Raw genomic sequence first — 23,099 nt, 5'->3', positions numbered from 1 at the left:
CCTTGCTCTAGGTCGGGGCAAGGATCGGAATCACTAGCAGAGAAAATTAAAGACGGCAGTGTACTATCTACAGGAGAGAAACTGTTCAGAGAACTGTAATCTTTGATAACCGGGAGCAGCTAGCCAGACTTTAACTGAGAAGACATTGTTTCTACCTCTTCTAGTTACTCTAGCTATTCAAGGATGTTTAGAAGCATCTCGGCGGGGGTAGGGGGTAGTGGGGCGTGGACCGTCAGAAAAAGGTGGCTGGTCTCTGCTCAAAAAAAAAAAAACGTGCAGAAACAGTACCTACCTACACACTGGTGTCATCTTTCAACTGAAGCCAGGGCTGGCAGCCCATCCTGCGAAAGATATTCAACCGCGGAAGCCTACAAATATCACACTAAAACAGGAAGGGGCATCTGGGAACATTCGACCTTCCGTTTTTTGTCAAGAATCCAGCGTGGATTTTTTTTTTTAAAGTGCTCATTTGTAACCCAGGCTGACCTCGAACTCCGATCCTCCTGCCTCAGCCTTCCAAGTGTTGAGAGTACAAGCATATTCACCATGTCTTTCTCATCCTGGCTGTAATGGAGGTTTTCTGATGCCACGAGCATGCTTCCATGTTTATTTCACTCTCACGTGCCCTTTTAACGGAGGGCATCATTTTACACACGGAACTCATTTATCCAAGGACAAGCCAGGAATCAGGACTTGTCAGTCTTCCTGATACCTCGAGGCTGCAGTATGCCTGACCAGTCAGTGGACGACCTATGTGAGGGTTTTGCGAAACCATTTATAGTGCAGCGTGACACAGCCACTGCTTTGAACCCGAGCTCGGATAAGGGACATAAGGAGGTGGAAAAACAGAAGTCCACTCCCTTATATACTGGGAGTTTGAACTTCGGGAATTGCTTAAGGATGGCTGCCCTTGGCTTCGCTGCCCATTTCACAAGGGAAATCTCACAGTGCGGCAGGACGAAAGATCCCTCCGCGAAAGACCTACGTGGATTGCCTCTGAGATAGGCTAGACAGGGGACCACACCTCTTCCGGGAGACCCCGCGCATATCGGAAGTGGGCGGGTGAGCTCCCTCAAAGCGCATTCGCGACTGGTGGCAGTCACGAGCGCTCTCTGCTCCGATGAGCGGAGACAACGCCCGCGGGCTAGGCATGAAGGCGGCGAGTGTGGTGGTGTCGGCGGCGTCTGCTCCTGCAATGGAGCCGGGCCCCTCCGTGTCCCCGGGGCCTTCGCGCTCCTTCAAAGAGGAGCTGCTGTGCGCCGTATGCTACGACCCGTTCCGCGACGCGGTGACGCTGCGCTGTGGCCACAACTTCTGCCGCCGGTGTGTGAGCGGCTGCTGGGAGGTGCAGACGACGCCCTCGTGCCCAGTGTGCAAAGAACGGGCGGCGCCCGGGGAGCTGCGCACCAACCACACGCTCAACAACCTAGTGGAGACCCTGCTCCGCGAGGAGGCCGAGGGCGCGCGCTGGACCGGTCGCCGGTCCCCTCGCCCCTGCCGCGCGCACCGTGCCCCGCTTACTCTCTTCTGCCTGGAGGACAAGGAGCTGCTGTGTTGTGCCTGCCAGGCGGACGCTCGGCACCAGGAGCATCGAGTGCAGCCCATCAAGGACACTGCGCAGGACTTCAGGGTAAGCGCCGCGCCAGCCCACCCTGGGGATCCCCCTCCCCCGGCGCGCACCGCCCCTCCCCCCGCCCCCTCCTCCCAGGCCTAGCAACCATCATGCCCGCGCGCGCGCGCGGTCCTGGCGGGTCTGAACAATGCTGGAGTGGAGAAGGCCAGCTAGTGTTGTGAGGCCTTGAGCTTTCTTTCCCCATCCTGGGGGGCTTACAGAGTTGTAGGAAAGGCCTGTGGCGCAGGCCTGCTTCTGCCTTACTCCGATTACTCTTTTAGTAACCAAATTATCTGGAGTTCCAGTGGCTATAAATAAACCAAGAGCAGCTGACACAGCAAAACCAGCTCGGAGAAGGGTTGGTGTCTCTGCTGCAGGAGATCAACTTAGGCCTTCATACATTCCAGACAAGTACTTTACCACGCAGCTGCACCCCCAGCCTAGTTTTGATTTTGAGCCAAGCTCCTAAATTAGCCAGGCCCAGCCTTGCACTTGCTCTCCGCTTTCCTTGGCTCACAGTTCTTGTGAGCGGCTGAGATTTCAGGCCTGTGGAACCAGGCCCAGTGAAAAGTCTTTGTTCTAAAACAAAAGGGGGAAATTTTTGTTTGTTTGTTTTAAGTAAACAAGGTCAGACATTTTTGAAAACAATCTGACCTACTCGCTTAGAAATGCATCTCCATTGTTTTAAAAAGCACTCATACGGACATTTCAACTGTCTTTTAAAAAGGGTTTCTGAAATTTCTATTTTACTCTGGAGGGTTTTTTTTCCCTTTTTTTTTTTTAAGCTATTGACGGACCGTGAAATGGCTAAATTTGTTTCATTGGCTACTAATACCTCAATTTGGGAGGGCCCAAGTTGGCTGCCAGGTGAGGTACTGCAAGATCCGGGTCTTCCGTGGGCTGGTCTTCAGACACCCTTTCTCCACTTTGTGAAATGTCTTTTTTTGAGACCGAGTCAGCTGCAGTTCCATACGGGGTGGGGTGGGGTGGGGCAGCAGATGGATGCCAGCTACACGGTCGTCCTGGTCCATACCAGTGCCTGTCCCAACTTCCACCAGGAGAAATGCTAGATCTCTATTTGGCATGACTGAAGTAGACAGCCCAGAGGCTTGGGTCTTGGTTCTAAACCCCTCCACCCGCCCATCCCCCAACAAACAAAGGTGGTGTCCCCAGAATGGGGGTGAGTACACATCACCTGGGGACCTGTGAGCCAGGGAACAGGGAGCACGGGCCTGGAGACCACCTTCACTTCTTGCTGGGTGCCTTGTGCTGGGAGGTCTGGGGGCACTGGTGAAATGAAATCGATGGTAATAATTCTCACTCTCAGAGCTTATAGCAAAAACCTGAAGGATGTAGAGGCGTTAAGGGGAGGGTTTTGCAAGAAGATGCCACAGTATATAGAAGGTTCTAGGAGAGAGAAAGCTTGAGACACCAGATGAAGCCAGGAGGCCCAAGTCCTATTCTTCATTTTAGAATGGCTGTGTGAGGCCAGTGGGTGCTCAGTATGAGTCATAAAGAGCAGGGAGTGGGCTGGTCTGAAAGATCCCTGGAGTGCACCAGCTGTCTGGTCAGCCAGATGCAGTTATTCATTTGTGAAGTAAACATCCTGAGGGCCCCTTTGTATGCTGCACTCTGTTGTAGGTATTATGGCTGCATAGGACAGTCCCTCTGTCCTAGTTAATTTCATCTTGACACAGCCTAGGGTCATGTGAGGGAAATTCAACTGAGGGATTGCCCAAGATGGATCAGCCAATCTGAGAGATTTTTTTTTTCCAGATTGGTGGTTCGTGTGGGCAGGGCCCAGTACATTGGTCCTGGTTAGTGTAAGAAAGCTAACTGAACACGGGCCTTGGAGTGAGCCAGAAAACAGCACACCTCCATGGTTTCCACAGTTTCTGCATTAGTTCTTGGTTAATTTCTTGCCCTGACATCCCTCAGTGATGGAGCGTGACCTGGAAATACAAGCTGTGACAAACTCATTCTTCCTTGAGTTGATCGTCATGGCAACAGCAAACTAGAACACTCTGTTTTCGGAAAGTTGACATTTCAGAGGAGTTGGTGAGGCAGTAGTTAGGGAAGACGGTTCTGTGTGGTTGGATATTGGCGTGCGTTGTTAAGGGAGCAGGCAGCATGGGAAGACTAGGTCAGAGTGGTGACATGGTCAGGCCAACGTTAGCTGCAGGATACCCTCAGGCATCCCAGAGACGGGCGCTTAGAAAGAGGCCCTTGGCCACCATGTGATAGTCTAGCAGCAGTAATTTTTGTGGATTTACTCTGTGCTAGATGCTCTCAAGTATTGACAAAACGTAACGTCCCCTGAAACCCTGAAGCTGTGTGGTGCTTAGTCCTGACTGTGGAGGTAACACCCAGCCCCTTGAGTGTCTGAAGGTGTTCCAAGAATGAGACCCTGCCCGCGAATGAATCCTTTCACAGGGTCATTGTTTGGAGGCCCCCTTTTGAAGTTAGGAGGAGGGGCCTCGCTGGAGCGAGGCAGTTGTGGGAAGTGTCCTCGGAGGCTGTATCCTGTATCCCCTTTCTCTGCTTCTTGCCCGCCCCTGGGATAGACCCAAGGGACACTTTTAAAACTTAGCAAAGACAAAAGGTTCTTCCCTTTAGTTGTCCTTTTAGGCACTGTGCTGTGGGTCACAGTCCTGCCAAAATAATAAAGGCCTGAGGGTTAGTTTCTCTGTCACTGCTGCAGGCCAGACCCTTTCGTGGGACACTGAGGGGGATGCTAACAAGCTGGGACTCTGTCCTATCGCCGTGGGGCCTGCTGGAAGGGCGGACAAGATTTTGGAACATGTCATAGTTGATCAAACCAGAGCTCGAGAAGGAACCTTTGTACTCAGGGGGGCTTTTAGGAAGTCCTCAGGTACAGTGTTCCCAGGTTTGGATAAGAGTACAGATTTCAGCAGGGCGTGGTGGTACATGCCTTTAATCCCAGCACTCGGGAGGCAGAGGCAGGAGGATTGCTGTGAGTTCAAGGCCAACCTGGTCTACAAGCGAGTCTAGGACAGCCAAGGCCACACAGAGAAACCCTGTCTCGAAAAAGCGTGCGCGCGCAAACACACACACACACACACACACACACACACACACACACACACACACACACACACACACACACACACCCAAAACCAAGAGTACAGATTTCTTTTGTGTGTGTGGATGGAGGTGCGATGTGCATATGTGTGAATGGGCTCGGGGTGGGCGGAGGTAGATGGCAGCCTTTCCTTGCTTGCTCTCTGTCCCTTTACATTTTAACATTGGATACACTGTGTCTGGAGCTCGTTGGCTGGGCTGGGTTTGCAGGCCACCGAGCTCCAGTGAATTGGGCCTGAGGTTGCAGGTGTGTGGGTGCTAAGGAATCAGAATTGAGGTTCTCCTACTTGCACGACACACGGTTTCCTGGCTGACTCATCTCCCTGCTCCCATATTTCTTTTCAGGGGAAAAACTGTCCTGGCCGCGTGGCTTAGCTGTGCTGTTGCTTATGTGCGCGCACAAAGTTCCTTGTGCAAGCAGTGACCATGGGAATTGACAAGCTGTGTCTCTCAGTAAAACTAAAGCCGATGTAATTCTAGCTGGGAGATTATTTTCAGGGGTTTTTATTTACATTGTTGAAGTTAAATCTTTGTCCTTGGCAAAGATCTGTGACAAGAGTTCTCCGTGTATTTTCTTGCCATCAGCAGCCTGCTTAGCCTTCCAAATTCAGGTTCACACACTTGAAGAGAGCAGTGTCCTTCCCCTGTGCGTTTCAGGGTCCTTCTCTGAGTTGGACTGTAATATACTTACCTGATAAGAGCTAATGTGACACAGCTTGCTGATTAGGGTAGGCTTTGCTATAGACAGTGCTCAATAAACGGCAGCAGCCACTTATAATTCATATTAGAATTGCTACTGGTAGATTTTTCTGGTGTCTATAACATGCTTATGGGATGTAGAGAAAAAGGATAAAAATGGAGAGAAATGAATGGGCCTTGGATACAAAAGGCAGGAGGAACCCAACTTAAAACTCAGAAAGGGGTTCTTCAGAGTTCCAGCTTAGCAGCAACGATTTACAATTTAAAAGCATCGAAGGGATGAGAGGTGCCTCAGTGGTTAAGGGCACTGGCTGCCCCTTGCAGAGGACCTGAGTTCCGGTGCCCAGTACCCACATAGCCACTACAACAGTCTGTTAACTCCAGTTCCAAAGGATCTGACATCCTCTTCTGGCCACTGGCCACCAGGTGTGCATGTAGTTCACAGAGACACATGCAGACAGAACACCCACACGCATGAAATAAAGATCTTCAGAAAGAAAGCCCTGGCACTGGCAAGTGTTTGAGCGCCTTCCTGATGTGTGTGTGTGTGTGTGTGTGTGTGTGTGTGTGAGAGAGAGAGAGAGAGAGAGAGAGAGAGAGAGAGAGAGACACAGAGAGACACAGAGAGAGAGAGAAAGGTGATTTTATTTGTAAAAATTAAGCAGGATGGTCAGTGAGTTTGCTGTGAGTCTGTCTTTCAGGAGTGTCAGAGTGACACCAGTGGACATTCCAAAACGGATGAGGGAAAGACATGAAGCCTCAGCCCTACACAGAGAACAGCTGCGGCATGGCGGGGAGCATGGGGTTGGGCACACCAGTCGGTAATCCAGTACCAAGTGTTCACCCCTGAAAAACACATGCACAAGTGACATTACACAGACTGAGCGGGTTTACTTAGGAATATACATGTATATAAACATATGCATGTGATGACAAGGAAAAAGGCTATGAATTTGAAAGCAAGCAGAAGGCTTTGGTGGGAAGAACGGGAAGGGGGAAGTGTTGTAATTATCTCTCGAGAATAGAAGAAAAATGAGAGATTGCAGTGGCTCCTACCTAGCACAGCCACCCTAGCCTTCAAGAACATGTGGGCGCACACATGCCACAGAATACATCTGTACCCCCAAAAGGAAACACTTAAGGACTAGTTGAGTGTGATTGCTTATGCCTATGATTTTACCACTTGGTGAAGGACTACCGTGAGTTCTAGAACAGCTTGCTGCGTAGTGAGTTCATGCCAGCCTGTGCTCTGCTCTAGAGTGAGAGCCTGTGTCAGAAAAGAAAACAAACAAAACAACAAAAAACAAAAAAACGGGAATTTGCTGATGAAGGTGTTTTCCTGTGAAGGTGGGGGGTGGAGGCGTGTTTAGGTGAGACCTCATTGGAATATTTTTGCCTGGAACCATCCACATTGTCAACCCTTTTCTTTGGAGCTGGTAGCCATGCCATCTTGTTGATATCCTCACAGCTCTGGGCTTCTAGGAGCAGCCGTAAGCTTGGCTGTACTGTGACCATTTGGGCAGAGATGAGTTTCCAGAACTCCTAACCCTTGCTCCCCACCTACACAAGGTGTCACTTTCAGTACTAGGTTCAAGGACCGAAGTGGGAACATGCAGTCCAAGGTCGGGGCTGTACCCGCTTCCTGCCATGCCCTCAGCACCCGGAGCTTCCCTGGTTGGCTGCTGGACGTCACAGTGGGCCTCAGCCGTGAGCCGGTGTGCCCATTCCCTTGCGTGGCCTCCGGTGCTAACTTGACCTCTCTTCCCCACGTTAGGCCAAGTGTAAGAACATGGAGCATGTGCTACGAGAGAAAGCCAAGGCCTTCTGGGCCCTGAGGCGCACCTACGAAGCCATCGCCAAGCACAAATGAGGTGAGTGAGTGCTAGGCCAGGTGGGAAGTCTGGGAGGACTGAGGTGTGAGGGAGGACTTCCGTTGCTGTTGGGGAGCCTAAAATGAAGAAGAACACTGATGGAGGAGGATAGGGAGAGGCTGCCATTTATAGCCAGTGATTGCAGCTTTGAGATTATCAAACAGCTGTTTATGTCCCCTTTTGAATCTGGACCTGCAGAGGTACCTGAGCTATGTCTCCAGGCTTCCTCATGCCACACCTAGAGTGTTGAGCTGCTGTGCTGAAAGTGGTCCCCAGCTAGGAGCAGTCTGAACCAACACACACACACACACACACACACACACACACACACCACACACCACACACACACACACCACACACACACACACCACACACCACACACACACACACACACACCACACACCACACACCACACACACACACACCACACCACACACCACACCACACACACACACACACACACACACCACACACACACACACACACACACACACCACACCACACACACCACACACCACACACCACACACACCACACCACACACCACACACACACACACACACACACACACACACACACCCCTGACCTTGCTGGCTTCTCCCCGCGGGTGCAGGTGCAAACAACTTGGCTGGAAGGCCGCATCCGGGATGAGTTTGACAAGCTCCGAGATTTCCTGAGGGTGGAGGAACAGGCCACCTTGGATGCCATGAAGGAGGAGAGCAGAAAGAAGCATCTGTTGGCTGAGGAGAAGATGAAGCAGCTGGCAGAGCAGACCGAGGCGCTGGCTCGTGAGATTGAGCGGCTGCAGATGGAGATGAAGGAAGATGACATGACCTTCCTCATGGTGAGAGGCTCAGCATCTGCACTGAGGGTGGGACCCAGGGTCAGGGGCCAGCAGCTCAGACCACCGGCCCCATTCAGCAGTCTTCCTGCGATGGTGGAGGACCTCATTGGCATGGCTTGTGCCAGAGCACGGCTCAGCAGCTGGGACTGTCTTCCACCCCCACCACCACCCTTTACTAACTCTTGATGCTTTTTTTGTTGGTTGGCTGGTTGCTTGGTTGTCTCTCTACCCCTAAATGAAATTGTCAAATTTTGTAATAATTTAAACTTTAAAAAATTTATTATATTTTTATTTATTTATTTATTGTAGATGGGTGTCTTAGTAGCTATAAGAGACACCATGACCACAACAACTTTTTTTTAAAATTTATTAATTATTATGTATACAGTGCTCTGCCTGCATATACACCTGCAGGCCCGAAGAGGGCATCAGATCACATTATAGATGGTTGTGAGGCACCATGTGGTTGCTGGGAATTGATCTCAGGACCTCTGGAGGAGCCAACAGTGCTCCTAACTGCTGAGCCAGCTCTCCAGCCCGACCACAACAACTCTTATAAATGAAAACATCTAATTGGGGCTGGCTTACAGTTCAGAGGTTTAGTTCATTGCCATCACGGTAGGAAGCATGGCAGCGCACAGACATGGTGCTGGAGAGGTAGCTGAGAGCTCTACATCCGGATCTGCAGGCGGCAGGGAGAGAGGACGAGCAACTGGGTCTGACCTCAAAGCCCACCCCCTGTGACAGTGACACACTTCCACCAGGAAGGCCACACCACCAGTACTGCCCCTCCCTATGGGCCTGTGGGGGTCATTTTCATTCAACCACCACTCTGTGTACACATTGCAAAGTGCCTGCGTGGAAGTCGGAGTTCATGGCAACCGGTCTTTACCATGTGGATCCCAGAGATGAAACTGAGGACATCATTAGCTTGACAGCAGAAACCTTAACCTGCTGAGCCATTTAGCTGGCCCCGTTTTTTTGTCTTGGTATTCTTTCTCTCCTTTTCCTCCCTCCCTCCGTGGTGCTGGGTCCATAGCCTAGGGCTAGTAATGTGTGGGACTGGTACTCTTAACTGAGGCACATGCCCAGCCCTTTTTATCCTTTGTCTTTTCTTGTTTTGTTGGGTAGGGAAGGTATACCGTAGGATCCACTCTGCCTTCTCTCCTTGTTAAAGAAAGAATGATTCCAGGTGGAAGCTATGGCTTAGTAAAGTGTTTACATGTGTGAGGATCCAAGCTGATTCCTAGAACCCACATAAAGCAAGCTGAGCATGGTAGCTTCCTCTGGTAATTCCAGTGCTGGGGAGGTAGAGACAAGTGGATGCCAGGGGCTTAGTGGCCAGCCAGCCTGCCCTGCTTGGTGAGATCCAGGCAGTGAAAGACACTGTATCAAAGAAAAAAAAAAAAGAAAGGCAGATGGCACCTGAGAGTGAGGCTGACTCCCTGAGCCATATGCTTGAGTGCATGGTGCATGCACACACACACACACACACACACACACACGGGGGGGGGGGGGGGGGGGGCAGGGGGGAAGGGGGGGTGTGAAATTCATGATTCACTTTCTTCTTTTTATTGGTTTTGTCCTTCCTTGCAGAGAAGTTTCCATGGCTTGAAAGCTAGTCCTAGTGGCAAGGTGGTCTCTGCTCCCAGCATTATAAGTGAAGTGTCTGTGAAGAGAGTCTACGTGCAGTGGTGTGGGAAAGGGACAAGGGCATGTCCATGCTCAGACAGTGGCCTCCCATGAAGCCTTGACGAGGATGTCTTTTGTACCCATAATGCTTCTTGGAGAGAGAAAAAAAAGTCACTTGAGAAGTTCCAAAAGCTGGGTTCCTTGCTGATCTTGCTTAAGAAACTGGCCATGTCACTTTTGTCCTGTACTCACTGTTTTCAGGAGTGATTTTGGTTCAGAAGTTGTGGGGGTCTCTGCAACCATCAGGCCAGCAGGGAGCCAAAAAGGTAGTCTGGTAAGCCGGTGTCAGTTCAAGACTTCAGGAGTCAGACCCGGAGTGTTTTATTTTAGGCATACTTAAGCACAGCACAACTTGGTGAAAACTTTTCTGGTGATAATTCAATCTCGTGTGCACAGTAAAGCACAAAGTAAGCTACGTAAAGATCAGATGTGACTACATCAGAACATGCCACCTTTCATAGAGATGGGTTCTGTGGATCGACTAAGAGAAACAAGCTTATGATAAGGGTCTGGGGGAGGTTCCGGTGTGGTCTCCCATCACACAGATAGTGCAAAGGTCTCCCAGCTGTTCGCCACGCCCACTCAGTTCCGTCTCCCACTGCTGCATCCTCACCCTGGCACCGGGGGCATGGGTGACACTGAATATGAGGTGAGACCCACATGGGATGTGTGAGACAGCTGAAGGACATGTCATGTCTGCTCGTCTGTGAGTGTGGGGCATCTGACAACTGTTGCTCGGAAATTCCCTATATTCTCTTAGTCTGTGACTCTGCTTTTTTTCTTTTTTCTTTTCCCCAGAAACACAAGAGCCGAAAACGCCGGTAAGTTACCAAAGCTGATGGAGGGGAGGGGGTGAGCAGACAGAAAGCCAGGGCTACACCGCCCAGTGGTTGGAGGGCCAAGCGGGCAGCTGGATGGATCCAGAGGGAGTGGTAGAGGTAGATGCCAGCCGAGGGGAGCTCTTTAAAAGCATTCAGTCCTGGTTGGCATGGAGGCAGGGTTGTTTCAGAGCGAAGAGGGTCGGTGCTCTCCATGGGAATTTACAGCACCAGGCACATGACGCCTCGTGTCTCTCAGGCATCAGCGGGCTCCCTGCCTCCGAGGGCCTTGGCATATGCTGCTGTGGGTGGGTGCTTGCTGGGTCAAGGAAGGGTGTGTCCTGTGGGCTGTGATGAGTCTGCAGGTACTTGGCATAGGCCAGGGAGCACCACGGCTCTTTTCAGTTCGAGCACTAGTGAGGCCTTCCAGCTCGTGAGCTAAGAGTATGATTTCTATGCGTGAGGATGACAGCTAAGGTTGGAGAAATCCCACCCCCCCACCCCCTCCCCCTCCCTCCCAACCCCCCTCCCCCCTCCCCCCCACCTCACTCATCATGTCTCCCAGTTGTTCAGGATTGCGTCTTCCTGCCAAATCCTGAAGGGCTGTGGCAGCCCACAGGGCTCCTGGCCCCATCCAGCTTTGCCTTGGGGTAGCTGGCCAAGAGGCTTGGGTCTGAGGGGAAGGGAAGCAGTGCCTGTTAGTAGTTAACTCAGCCAGGGGCCACTGCCCCCAGCCCCATCTGATGCCCGGCCTTCCTTTCCCAGGCTCTTCTGCACCGTGGAGCCAGCTCCTCTCCAGCCTGGCTTGCTTATGGATGCCTGCAAGTACCTGGAGTCTCTGCAGTACCGCGTCTGGAAGAAGATGCTGGGGTCTGTTGAATCTGGTAAGGACACGCAGCAAATGGAGACCGGCCTGTGCCACAGGGACCCGGCCAAGCTTCCCAGCTGGTCTCCCTGCAGCCCCTTCCAGGCAGGCCTAAGGCCTCTGGTCCTCCCCGCTCTGCCCCACTCGAGAGAGGCTAACACACTCTTTCTGTATTCATATCTAACACTTATGATAGAAGACTCAACTCCAGGTTCCTTCCCCAAGGTCACCCCGACTCCCTCCTGCCAGTGTGTCCTAGTTTTATACCCAGAAATGGCAGTGGCCCAGGGAAATGTTACTTTATCTTCTTAAGTATCCTGGGAGTGTGTGACCCTTCCTACTTCCTGGTCTCTGCCTGTGTCCGTCTCCCCTGGCTGCTGTAACAGAGGACTACAAATTGGCGTAAATGACCGAAACCTGTTCCTGCAGTTTTGGAGGCTAAAACCTCACTGCTGAGAAATGTGTAAAACCATGCCCCTTGGATATATGAGAAGGCCCTTAGATTCTGGTATTTGCTGGCATTGCTTGGGTGTCCTTGGCTTGTGCCTGCCTAACTGGCCTCTGCCTTGGTTGGTCACATGACATTTCTCTCCCACATGTGTCTGTGTCCAATCCATTCCCAAGTAAGGTTACTTCCTGAGGTACTGGAGCTTGGCACTTACACATACCTTTTTTTTTTTTTTTTTTTTTTTTTGGTTGGGGGGTTGGGGCCGTGAAGTTTGACCCATATTACCCCAGCAGTCCAGGCATGCACTGGGATAAGGTAGGACCTCAGCCAGCCGGGCAGAAGAGGGGTGTCCAGTTTGCTGACTCTCTCCTTCTTTCTCTGTCCCCAGTGCCCTTCAGCTTGGATCCCAACACAGCTGCTGGCTGGCTCAAAGTGGCCGATGACCTCACAAGTGTCATCAACCATGGCTACCGAGTGCAGGTGGAGAATCCAGAGCGTTTCTCCTCGGCACCCTGCCTCCTGGGCTCGCAAGTTTTCTCGAAGGGCTCCCACTCTTGGGAGGTGGATGTGGGTGGCCTGCCGAGCTGGCGGGTGGGTGTGGTGCGGGTGCAGGCCCATGCGCAGGCGCAGGCGCAGGCTGATGTAGGTGGCGAAGGCCACTCACACAGCTGCTACCATGACACGCGGTCAGGCTTCTGGTACCTGTGCCGCACGCAGGGTGTGGATGGAGACCACTGCATGACTTCAGACACGGCCACGGCCCCTCTGGTCCAGGCCATGCCGCGCCGTCTCCGTGTGGAGCTGGAGTGTGAGGAAGGCGAGCTGTCCTTCTATGACTCTGAGCGCCACTGCCACCTGTACACCTTCCATGCCCACTTTGGGGAGGTGAGGCCCTACTTCTACCTGGGGGCCTCTCGGGGCGATGGACCCCCAGAGCCTATGCGTATCTGCCACCTGCGTGTCTCCATCAAGGAAGAGCTGGACCTCTGAGCTGCCGGAGTCGGCCGGACACTGGGCGGTGGGCCTGTTTTGTCCCAGCGTCTCTTTCTGTAGCCCACCACTGACGCTCACGCAGCGTCCTTTTATCCTGTCTTGTCTTTTCTGTAGCTCCAGGTGCTCCTGTGCCTCTCTCTGGCTTTGGTTTTGGTCCTTTTTCTGCCCCCAGGGTTAAGAGCCACCCAGGAGATGCTTGGCTGAGCCTTGGCTCCCGCTAGAGTCATGGCACATTCAGGATGTGGGCTTCCCTGATTCCCTTTGCCCTAGAATTGCTGGTGATAATGTTTTCTTGTAGAGTGGACATTATAATGTAGGTGTGACTATTCTTAGAGATGATTTAGGCCAGCCTATCAGGAGAGGCCTCTTGTTTGAGTCAGTTTGTCATTAATGCTTCCCAGGGAGAGGGCCTTGTTAGGCCACACAGGGTAGCCCCAGGATTGATTGAGATGGGAGCGTTCAGAGCCTTCACCCAGGCTTTCCCACCCCAGTAGGACAAGCTAGAGAGTTGGTCTGAGGCCCCAGGAGTTTCCCCCCAGTTTGTCCAGCACTGACTGTGGGAACTCCATAAGGTGCGGGTGACCTGGAGTACAGCTCAGAGTGCAGCCAGGGAGAGGACAGCTGATGCTGGGCTGGGGCAGGAGCCTGAGGTCTGCTGCTCATTCTGGGGCAGCGCTTTCTGATGGCACGGGAGTAGCCCTGATTGGTCAGTGCGTGCTTTGGCAGTTTCCTCTGAAACCATCCAAGGATACTTTTAAAAACATTTTTTGTTTTTAAGCTTTTTCTGCCCACTTTCTGGGCCTCATTTTCAACGTCTGTGAATTGACAGTAGTCCTTGGAAGCCACAGAAGGAGGTATGAGAAGAGGCCTCAGAGGGGATGGTGTTTCAGTTAGAACTGTTGGTCTGGGGGGGGCGGGGGCGCAGATCGGAGCCTGACACCCTGGGTGGGCACGGGAGAGTCCTGCCCTTGCTGGCCTTGCCTTCAGCCCACTTGTTTGGGCTCTGTTCTTTGCCAGGTTTCACCCTTTGTGTGCCCTCCACCTTTTCTCTCTCAGTCATGTCTATAGATGGAATCTAATTGCCAGCTAACCAGGTCCCAAGTGCGGTTGTAAGGAGACATGCCATCCCAGGTGCATTATCATAATCAGGGACACGTTCCTGATCTGGGACCTGGCATCCCAATTTCAGCCTGCACCCCTCATTACATAAGACTGTTGCTTTAAACCATGCCACTCGCCCACTAATTGCCTATAAATGGGTCATACGCATTGATGATCTAACAAGTGGGGACACGGAAGAAACACTGGTGCAGGCCAGGCTGGGAGGTCGGACAGTGTTGGCAAGCCAGCTTGTTTCAGATGGATGGGCACAGTGAGTTCCCAGAAGGTGTAAAAGGGCGCACCTGGTGTGACGTGTTCAGTTTCTCTGTAAGAAACTTTCTCTAAAATTACTGTTACAATAAGCTTTAAAATTGTTTTTCCATCTTGGTTCTTTTTAATAGGGTAATTCCAATGACCTAGATCCCTTTAGGAAAATTTTATTTAACCCACAAATTACCATGTTTCTTTCACTGCTTTTGTAAACACAAATTCCTATTGTAACTTGTACCCGACTTGATCCTTCCCATTGTAAGATTTTATCGTATTTAGTGAGTGTACTGTTGAATTCGTTAGTTAGTGGACACTTGGCTTGTTGCAGCTTTTTTTTTTTTTTTTTTTTTAGCTATTATGGGTACTGCTGCTATGAAATCTGTGTGCAAGTTTTTGTGTGGACCTGTCTTGTTGGATTCTCATATACCTCGGGAGTCTGTTTTCCAGGTCATATGATAATTATTTTTAAACCCTTTGGGGACTTGCCAGGCTGTTTCTAAGAGCCGTACTGTTTTCCACTCCTGCTGGCAGCAGGTGAGGGCTGAGTTGTAGTGCATTCTTGCCAGCACTGTCTGCCCTCTGACAGCCAGCCTGGCGAGGATGGAGTGTGCCTCATCTGGCCTTTATTTGCCATCTCTGACAGCCAGTGATGGAGCATCCCTTCCCATGTGTGCTGTGTATCTGCTTCAGAGACTTCAGAGCCTTTGCCCTTTGGGTTGTCTGTCCTTTTGTTATGAAGTTTTACGAGTTCATTATGCATTCTAAATAAAATTTCCTTTGTCAGATAAATGACTTATAAAAACTTTCCTCAGATTCAGTGAGTTGTCTCTTTATTGTCTTAAAAACATTTTTTTTTTCTAGGCGGAAAAACATTTTTTTTTCTAGGCGGTAGAAAGATAGCTCAGAGCTATCTTGCTGCTCTTCCAGAAGACCTGAATTGAATTCCCAGCACCTCTGTCAGGTGGCTCACAACCACTGGTATTTCCAGCTCTAGGGGATCTGACACCTGATACCTGTGTGCATGTGTGCACATGTGCACAAACCCCCATTCAGATGCGTAAATTGCTAATCTTTTTAAATGCATTGTGTGTGTGTGTGTGTGTGTGTGTGTGTGTGTGTGTGTGTGTGTGTGTGTGTACGGATGCCTATAGAGGGCCAGAAAAGCACCAGGTCCCCTGGAGCTAGAGTTACAGGTGGTTGTGAGCTGCCTGATGTGGGTGCCTGGAAACGACCTAAGTTCTTCTGGAAGAACAGCAAATACTCCTTTAACTGCTGAGCCTTCTCTCCAGCACCGGTGTGTTATCTTAATGGTGACCCCCTGGAATGCGGAAATTTAAACTTGCGGTGATATCCAGCACATTTGCTTTTTTCCCTCTTGTTGCAGATGCTCAGGATCTTGGGCATTGCCCTGAAATCCATACAATGCAAGACCTGAGTTTTGGCCCAGGGACGGGGTGGTTGTCCTGTTGACAGGCCCTAGTCCAAGAGTAAATTCTTTCCAATGCTTTCCTACCCTATTGTCCTTTTTCATGCCTTCGTACTGCTGAAGATGACACCTGGTTAGTCTCCCCTTTCGAACTCATGGGGTTGCTAAAGCTGCTGTTGGTCACCCTGAGTGGTTCCATACCCAGTCCTGAGTGAGTTTCTCCAGTGCTGCGTGTATTTGGAGGTCCTATTGCCTGGCCCCTGCCTTCCCAACCAAGGTTTTTGAGTTCTTACGCACAGAAGTGTAGCCACCTGGTACATAAAGGGCCATTTTCATGACAGTGACCTGTTGCTGTTAACTTAAAGGTTTATTTTTAGGCTATAATGGCTATGGCAGTATTTTCTAATCCTCTGTCGATCGATAAAAACACAGACACCTGCTGTTTTATAAAATAGCCTTGGTTCACCTGGGGCAGGGCGGATATTACTACCCAGAACTACCTCCTGTAACTCTGTCCCAATCCCATGCTTCTGATAACTTCTGTCGAGGTGCCTCCCATCCATAATCCCAAATACTTGCTAATGTTCTTCATTTGGGCCAAGTCCTCCATCCACGCTGGCCACGTGCTTCTTATTCCACGTCACCCATGGTGGCCTCCCTCTGTCTCATCTCCTTCCCAAGATCCTCTTTAGGTCACTCTGACTGCTTTCTTCCCCTAGATCCTCACTGCCCCCCCCCCCCAAAATGCCAACCTTAGCTACACCTATATCATTTGCTCTGCCTGGGTATGTTGGCGTTTTATTGGTCAAACAGTAAGTTTTTAAGGCAAGGTTGCAAACACTTTGGGGTACACGAGTCTGCTCATTTGGTCAGCGACCTGATCAGTGCCCAGCAGTGACCTGATGAGACTGGGTCTCTTGGGGCATCGCCAACCCACCCAAGCTCTCTCATCTGTGGCAATGGAGAGCGTCCCAGCTCCTAACTGTAAGATGTCATCCACCCAGTCTTGGCAGTGGAGCTTCTGCACACCAAGTGGCAGGAGAGCCGCTTACTGGGTCATCCTTGAGTATACAGTGGCCTTTTCCCCCTCCCTTGTATTTCTGGAGGGTGGAACCTAAACAGAATATGGTCTTTGGAACAATATCAAAACTAAGCTCTTCCTAATGATTAGATAGGGCCAGAATTTATTTCTTTAATTTATGACTGGGTTTTTGTTTGTTGTTTTTTTCTGAGAGGGTTTTTCTGTGTAGCCTTGGCCGTGCTGGACTTGCTTTGTAAACCAGGCTGGCCTCGAACTCACAGAGACAACCCCCTCCTCCCCCCCCTCCCCCGCCACCTCTGCCTCCTGAGTGCTGGGATTAAAGGTATATGGAGTTAAGATGCCATCTACATAAAGAAGTGTGCTGGGGTGTGCTGGAGATGGCTCAGAGGCGACTCACAACCATCTATAATGTGACCTGACACCCTCTTCTGGTCTGCAGGGGTACATGCAGACAGAGCACTGTATACATAATAATTAATAAATCTTTTTTTTTTTTAAGTGCTAGGATTAAGATCTAAGGAGGAGAATTCCTGGGCCAGGGCCTGTCCAAACAAACAAAACAAAACAAAACAGAATGAAGGATATCCTGGAAGCCCTGAGGGAAAACTATCCATAGGAGAAAATATGAGTTGGGGTGTAGGGGGACAGTAAAGAGGGCATCCTTTAGGTCCAGGACAGTAAAGGGGGCGGTTGTAGGAAGAGTGTTAAGAGGGGAGAGTGTAAGGGTTAGTAACTACAGGGTGAGTAGGGATCACTGCCCGGTTAATGAGGCAGGGGTCTTGTACTAAGCCTTAGGCCCAGAGGACTTCACACTGGGAGGATGAGAGTGTTGCCAGCTGAGTCAGTAGGAATTAGGCATCCCTGAGCTAGAAGGTCGGTGATGATAGGTTTAAGGCCGAGGTGATGGGTTTCAGAGATGGGAAACTGGGATCTGGAGGGGCAGGAAGAGAGGTCTTTAAGATGCATGAGATCTGGCTGATGGTGGGTAGCAATCACTGGTGTGGAGGTATCTCACAGTTTTGGCTCCAGTAGGGTAGGACAGGGCAGTCTGGGGTGGGCACCTGAGGCAACTAGGGAAAGGAGAAGATGAGAATCAGGATGTATTATGGGGTGCAGAGAGGGGGTAGCCCAAAAGGGGCTGGTCAGGCATGACCAGAAAAGACTATTGGGGGAAAATCATCCTGAAAGAAGGCATGGGAGTGGTGGGGTCTTGGGTGGAAAGGAAGGAGTTCATCCAGCCTTATGAAGTTGTCGAAGGGATTGTGGGAACTGCGTATGAGATTAGAACAGAAAAGGTAGCCACTACCTTCTTTGCTACTCTGGGCTGGGTGAGCGTGATGGGAGGTCGCTCAGGCTGGGGTCTGTCAGTCCTCTGCCAGGCTGAGGGGTTCGAAGGCTGGAAGTGTCTGTGGTGTTTGCACTTGTGCTGAGCCTCTGTAGCTGGGCACAGAGGGTGAGCCTATGTGGGGGTACTCTGATTTCCAGTGGCCAGATCCCTGTCAGGTAGGTTATGGCTAGCTGGGGTGCCCAGGGTCCGGGCAGGTGTGGCCTTAGTGCCCTATTTGGTTGCATTTGAAACAGGCTCCTGACAGAGCTGACTTAAATTGAGCCCCAGCAGGGTGGGGCCTGGTGAAACTCCCTTGTTCCCTCTGCAGGAATGCAGTTAGCCTCCGGATAGCTGCAAAGACCTAGGCCTAGAGCTTAACTTTCTGTTGTAGCCAAACCTGTCAGGAACACTTGGCACCTTAAATGCCATTTTTACCAATTCCTGTCTGGGACTTTGGGGACAATCTTCAACCTTTTTTAGTCCCCTCCCCCAAATATCTGGGCATGACTGGGAAATACAGTGGGTAGCAAGGCCCGTGGCTCCTGCTGTGGAAGCTGGGTCTAGGCAGATAGAATGGGCAATGGCCTCCTATAATTGATTTAGAAAAAAAAATGGCTGCATTTTCATTAGTTTGCTGCATCATTTCTCATAGCTTATCAAAGTTACCAACTTTATTTGAGACCGACTCCGTACCCTGAAGGAGGCAGCGGACCATGATGTCCCTCTGGCGGCCATCCTGACCCGGCCAGCTGGTAACTCCAGTTGGGCTCTGTAGCTGGCACTGCCGTGTTACCCACGGGGACTGTATTATCCACTGGGTGGATCTGGTCTGCATACTGCCTGGCAGCTGCCTGAACCCACTTGCATTCCTCGGGAGTGAGGGTAGAAATATAACATAGAGGTCATGCCAGGTTAGGGCATAGGCCTGGCAAAGGTAACGGGACTCTTTAATATAGGCAGAAGGGTTGGCAGAGAAGGAGCCTAGCCGCTTTTCAGTCTGGGAGAGGTGTCCTGTAGGGAGAAGGAAACGTGAAGTCCCACAAGCCCCTCAGCTCCTGCTACTTCCTGGAGAGGGCAAAGGAGAACAGAGGTCTGCTTGAACCAAATGTATCAGCCACAAGGGAGAATTCAGGCACAGCAAGCCATTGTGAGGATAGAGACCAAGGTGTGGGTTCTGGGGCCGTAGAAGGGGGGAAGTAGGAGGAGAGAGAAAGGAAGGTGGGTGGGTAAGGGGGGGGGGAGAGGCTGTTCCTTGGCCTGTGTCTCGTGGGAAGGAGGGACTAGCAGGTTGGGATTGAGGAAGAAGTGGGAGAGCAAGAGACTCGGTGGCTCAGTCACGGTGGATCCAGGTCCCAGATTAAATAGTTCATGGCGGTACTGTAACCCTGGCCAACAAGACTTGGACCATCGAGTGCTGGCTACAGAAGGAAGGGCAGGAGAGCAGCTCCCTCCCCCCCCCCAAAAAAACCCACCATGAACATAAGGAAATTCAGTCCTTTTGCTCATACTCCAGCAAAAAATTTCAAGTCATGGAAAATGTTATCATCTAGAGCGCCCTCTGGCGGCCACTCAAATTGATTATCTAAAGTATAGTGTAACCAGGCCACCAAACAGAGTAATGCCAGGCATGTGGGGCACAAGTTCTGAGATGATCCCAATTTAGGTAGATTTCACAGCAGACACCCATGAAGTGTCTGGGGATCAACTTCAGAGCCAGAAGCACCCATCTTCCCAGACTTTGCCAAATCCCAAGAGTATGGAAGTGGCATCCCAATTCAGTATTCTGGGATTGGTCAGTTTCGGCACAGATTATCTCTGCCAATGAAATAAGCCAATCTAAGCCAGATTAAAAAGTATTCAAAAGGGTATGTTTACTTGGAAACTGGTGCTTCTGGACGTTCAGCAGCTTCAGGGGACGAGCCCAAAGGAAGTTGTACCCAGACTATGGTGGGCAGGGCTTTTAAGGATTGTAGGCAGAGGAAAGTGATGCGTCTGCCACTTGCTGGACTTGGTGGCTCTGGTTGAAGGGGTTGGGGCAGTCCTCAGGAATGCCAGGAATGTGGGAGCAAGCTAGGAGAGAGGGAATGGCCACCGATCATGTGGCAGGTGGGGCAACTGGAGATGACAACTGAGCAGAACACATAGTTTTCCTTTCCCTCTTCGCCCTCCCAGAGATCCTGTCTATGCCACATGCTCTGTTGACAAGTGTCTTCCATGTGCACATAAACATGTCCCATAACTTAAAAGCACATCGTCCTACCTTGCTTTCTCTATGGCTGTGCTGGAGATGGATTCACGTCCTTGTGTGGTGAGCATTTTACCAACCAAGCCATCTTCCCAGCTCCTGGTAATGGGATTGAAGGTGAGCAAATGTGTACAACACTGAAGAGTTTAGTGCACATTGTAGCAGCTGACTTTGCCATTATTTCACTTGGCTGCTGTTAGCATTCTGCCTCAGTCTGTCTAGCTACCTATGACATCACTACCTACCTGCCACTGGGAGTGCCCCTGCCCAGGAGTCCATAAAGGGACAAGCCCTCCTCATCCCTCTCTCTCTCTCTCTCTCTCTCATCTCTTCCTCTCATGCTGTCTCTGTCTCTTTCTTCATCTAGCTCTCCCTGAGGTGCTCCCTTCTTCCTGGGGTGCTCCCTTCTTCCTTCTCTCCCCACCCCCATGCTCATATAATAAACTTTCCCATATCATATATGTTGCCTGGCGTCTTATTTTTTAATCATTACAATGGTGCCGTGACTCTGGATCCAAAACCCAAGGGCCATTCTGTCGTCTTCACAGTGGAATCCCGTCCCCTTTACTGTCTTCAACAAATTCCTTTCTCTAAGTATGCTGCTTTCCCTCTGCTGCCGGCTCTGACTAGCCTTGCCGCAGCGATAAGGTCAGGCAAACTTGGGACGCTTGTATCTTTCTTTTTTTTCTTTCTTTCTTTCTTTCTTTTTTTTTTTTTAACCAGATAATTTCCAGCGCTAATGCCTTAGGATCCATAGCCAGTCAGCAGCAAGAACACATGTCTTTGAAGTGGAAAGGACAGCTGATTCAAGAATCTGGGTGTGGCAGTCGCTCGCTGGAGGGTTGGCGTTTTGTTCCTCGCCCAGAGGGAACAGACTATGTACAGCGCTTCAGGCACAGCAAACGAATACAGAGGGGAGCAGAGCTTGGGAATCTGTGTGCAAAGTCAGTGGGTCACCCGGAATAAAATGGTGCTGTCATTTCTGCAACGGCTCATGAGCTGAGTGATAACACCTGCCCACAGAGGGGGCTGTCTTCACAGTGTGGGGCTGTTCGGATCCACAGAGACCGAGGTTAGTGATGAGGGATGCTGGGATCACAAAGTCTACAGCCTCCCCTGCTGTGCCTTGCCACTACTCCCTTCCTCCCAACCACACAACCACACAGAAGGGCTGAGAAAATGGGTCCTACTGACAGACACCCATGACCCAGGCCCCGGGGAAGCCTTCCTGCCTTTTTTTTTTTTGTCCTTGTTTGCAGTTGTCACTTGGGTGGGTCTCTTCTGCCAGAGAACAGGCTGAGGAATGCAATGCGGGAGCTGTGGTTTCCATGGATACTGGACTGGCTGGTATTTGCATAATTCCGTTCGGAGAACAGACAGTCTGGGAACAATGAGGACCCAGGAGAACATGAAGGTACATAGGAGAGAGTCAGGGCTGGGGGGCTGGCTCCACCTCATCTCTTTTGTAGGGGTGCATTTGAGTCTGTACCCTTCCAGCTGTCATAGCCTGTGGGAGCGCGGAGACCTAAGAAGAAGGGAAGTGAAGCATCCCCACAGGAAACAAAGGCATGGCACATCCTGGGGTCAATACCTCCTCCCTAGGACCTAGTCACTGCTGCAGGCTACCCTGCCTTTAAAACTAATAAGCTAGGGCAATTAAATAACATGAGCTGTTTGATGCCCTTGTCACTACCTCTCTCAGAGCGCCTTACCTCTGTTAGCTACAGCCAAGTGAAGCCTCAGCTAAGGGAGACCTTTGTTGTCTCTGTGGAAGGGGCCAGAAGGGCACTGAGGCAGCTTGGGCATCCTTGATAGAAGCAGAGGGAATAAAAGGCAGGCAGCTACAAAAGGAAGGAAGCCAGTGAAATCAGGCAGGAAAGAAAGAGTCCTTGCATCCCTGACACCCACAGAAGGGACCTCCAGAACAGACAAGCACACGATTAGGGGAAACTGAAGAAGAGCCGTGGAAGGCCAGCGAGAGGCAAAGAAACCAGATACAGGAGACAACGGAGAGCAGAAATGGGAGTTTGAGTTAGAACCCACAACGGGGGCAAAAAAGAATTTAAAAAAAATGAAAAGAACTTGGAACTGAAGTGACACACTGAGTTGCTTATCACATTCCAACAGACCAGGCACATATTTTGAATTACAGGTCACAAAACAAATTCTACCGACATCTAGAATAGCATCACAAAAGAATAACAACAAGGAAAGTTATTTACAAAGGAGTGACAGGAACGGGACGAAACCAAACGCAAACCAGTCTGGTTTACCAGAGGGCAAACAGCAGGAAAACAAGTATAAATGTCAAGGCTTGGAATCCGGAATTTTTAAAAGGCACATTTATTTACTGGTGGTGTGGGTGCATGTGTGTGCCTGCCACAACACATGTGGAAGCCAGAGGACAACTCCAGCAGGAGCCAGTGCTCCCCTGCTGCCGTTTGGGACTCACATGTCCTCAGACCTAAGTGCATATCCCTGGCCCGTGAGAGATTATTTTAAGGGAATAATAGGACAGCAAGAAGCCGGGCAAGGTGTGAAGGCTGAAGAAGGATCTTGAATTCAAGGGCCAGCCTGGGGTAGGTACAGAACAGATCTCCATCTCAAAGCAGCAGCGGACAAGGCGGCATGGGGTGGGGCCACAAACAAAACAAAACAAAACAAAACAACCAAGCAAGGCACCTTTGGCTTTTCTTCTTTAATAACACGGCTTCCAAAATATGGAAAAATAGAACAAAATAACCC

General features: G+C 50.7%; 1 protein-coding gene across 1 annotated transcript; it reads left to right on the top strand.

The window, feature by feature from the left end:
• Positions 1-1,041: 1,041 nt before the first annotated feature.
• TRIM35 (tripartite motif containing 35) lies at positions 1,042-15,131 on the top strand. The gene is given in 7 exon segments (XM_084767173.1): positions 1,042-1,630; positions 7,188-7,277; positions 7,279-7,284; positions 7,897-8,127; positions 10,618-10,640; positions 11,403-11,521; positions 12,339-15,131. Coding segments are annotated over 7 exon segments (1,581 nt in total). The 5' UTR covers positions 1,042-1,120; the 3' UTR covers positions 12,941-15,131.
• The last annotated feature ends 7,968 nt before the right edge of the window (positions 15,132-23,099 follow it).

This window comes from Acomys minous (genome assembly GCF_964271855.1).
Source record: "Acomys minous genome assembly, chromosome: 18".
NCBI lineage: Eukaryota > Metazoa > Chordata > Mammalia > Rodentia > Muridae > Acomys > Acomys minous.
The sequence above is the reverse complement of the archived record's forward strand: the minus strand, read 5'-3'. Positions and strand labels throughout refer to the sequence as shown.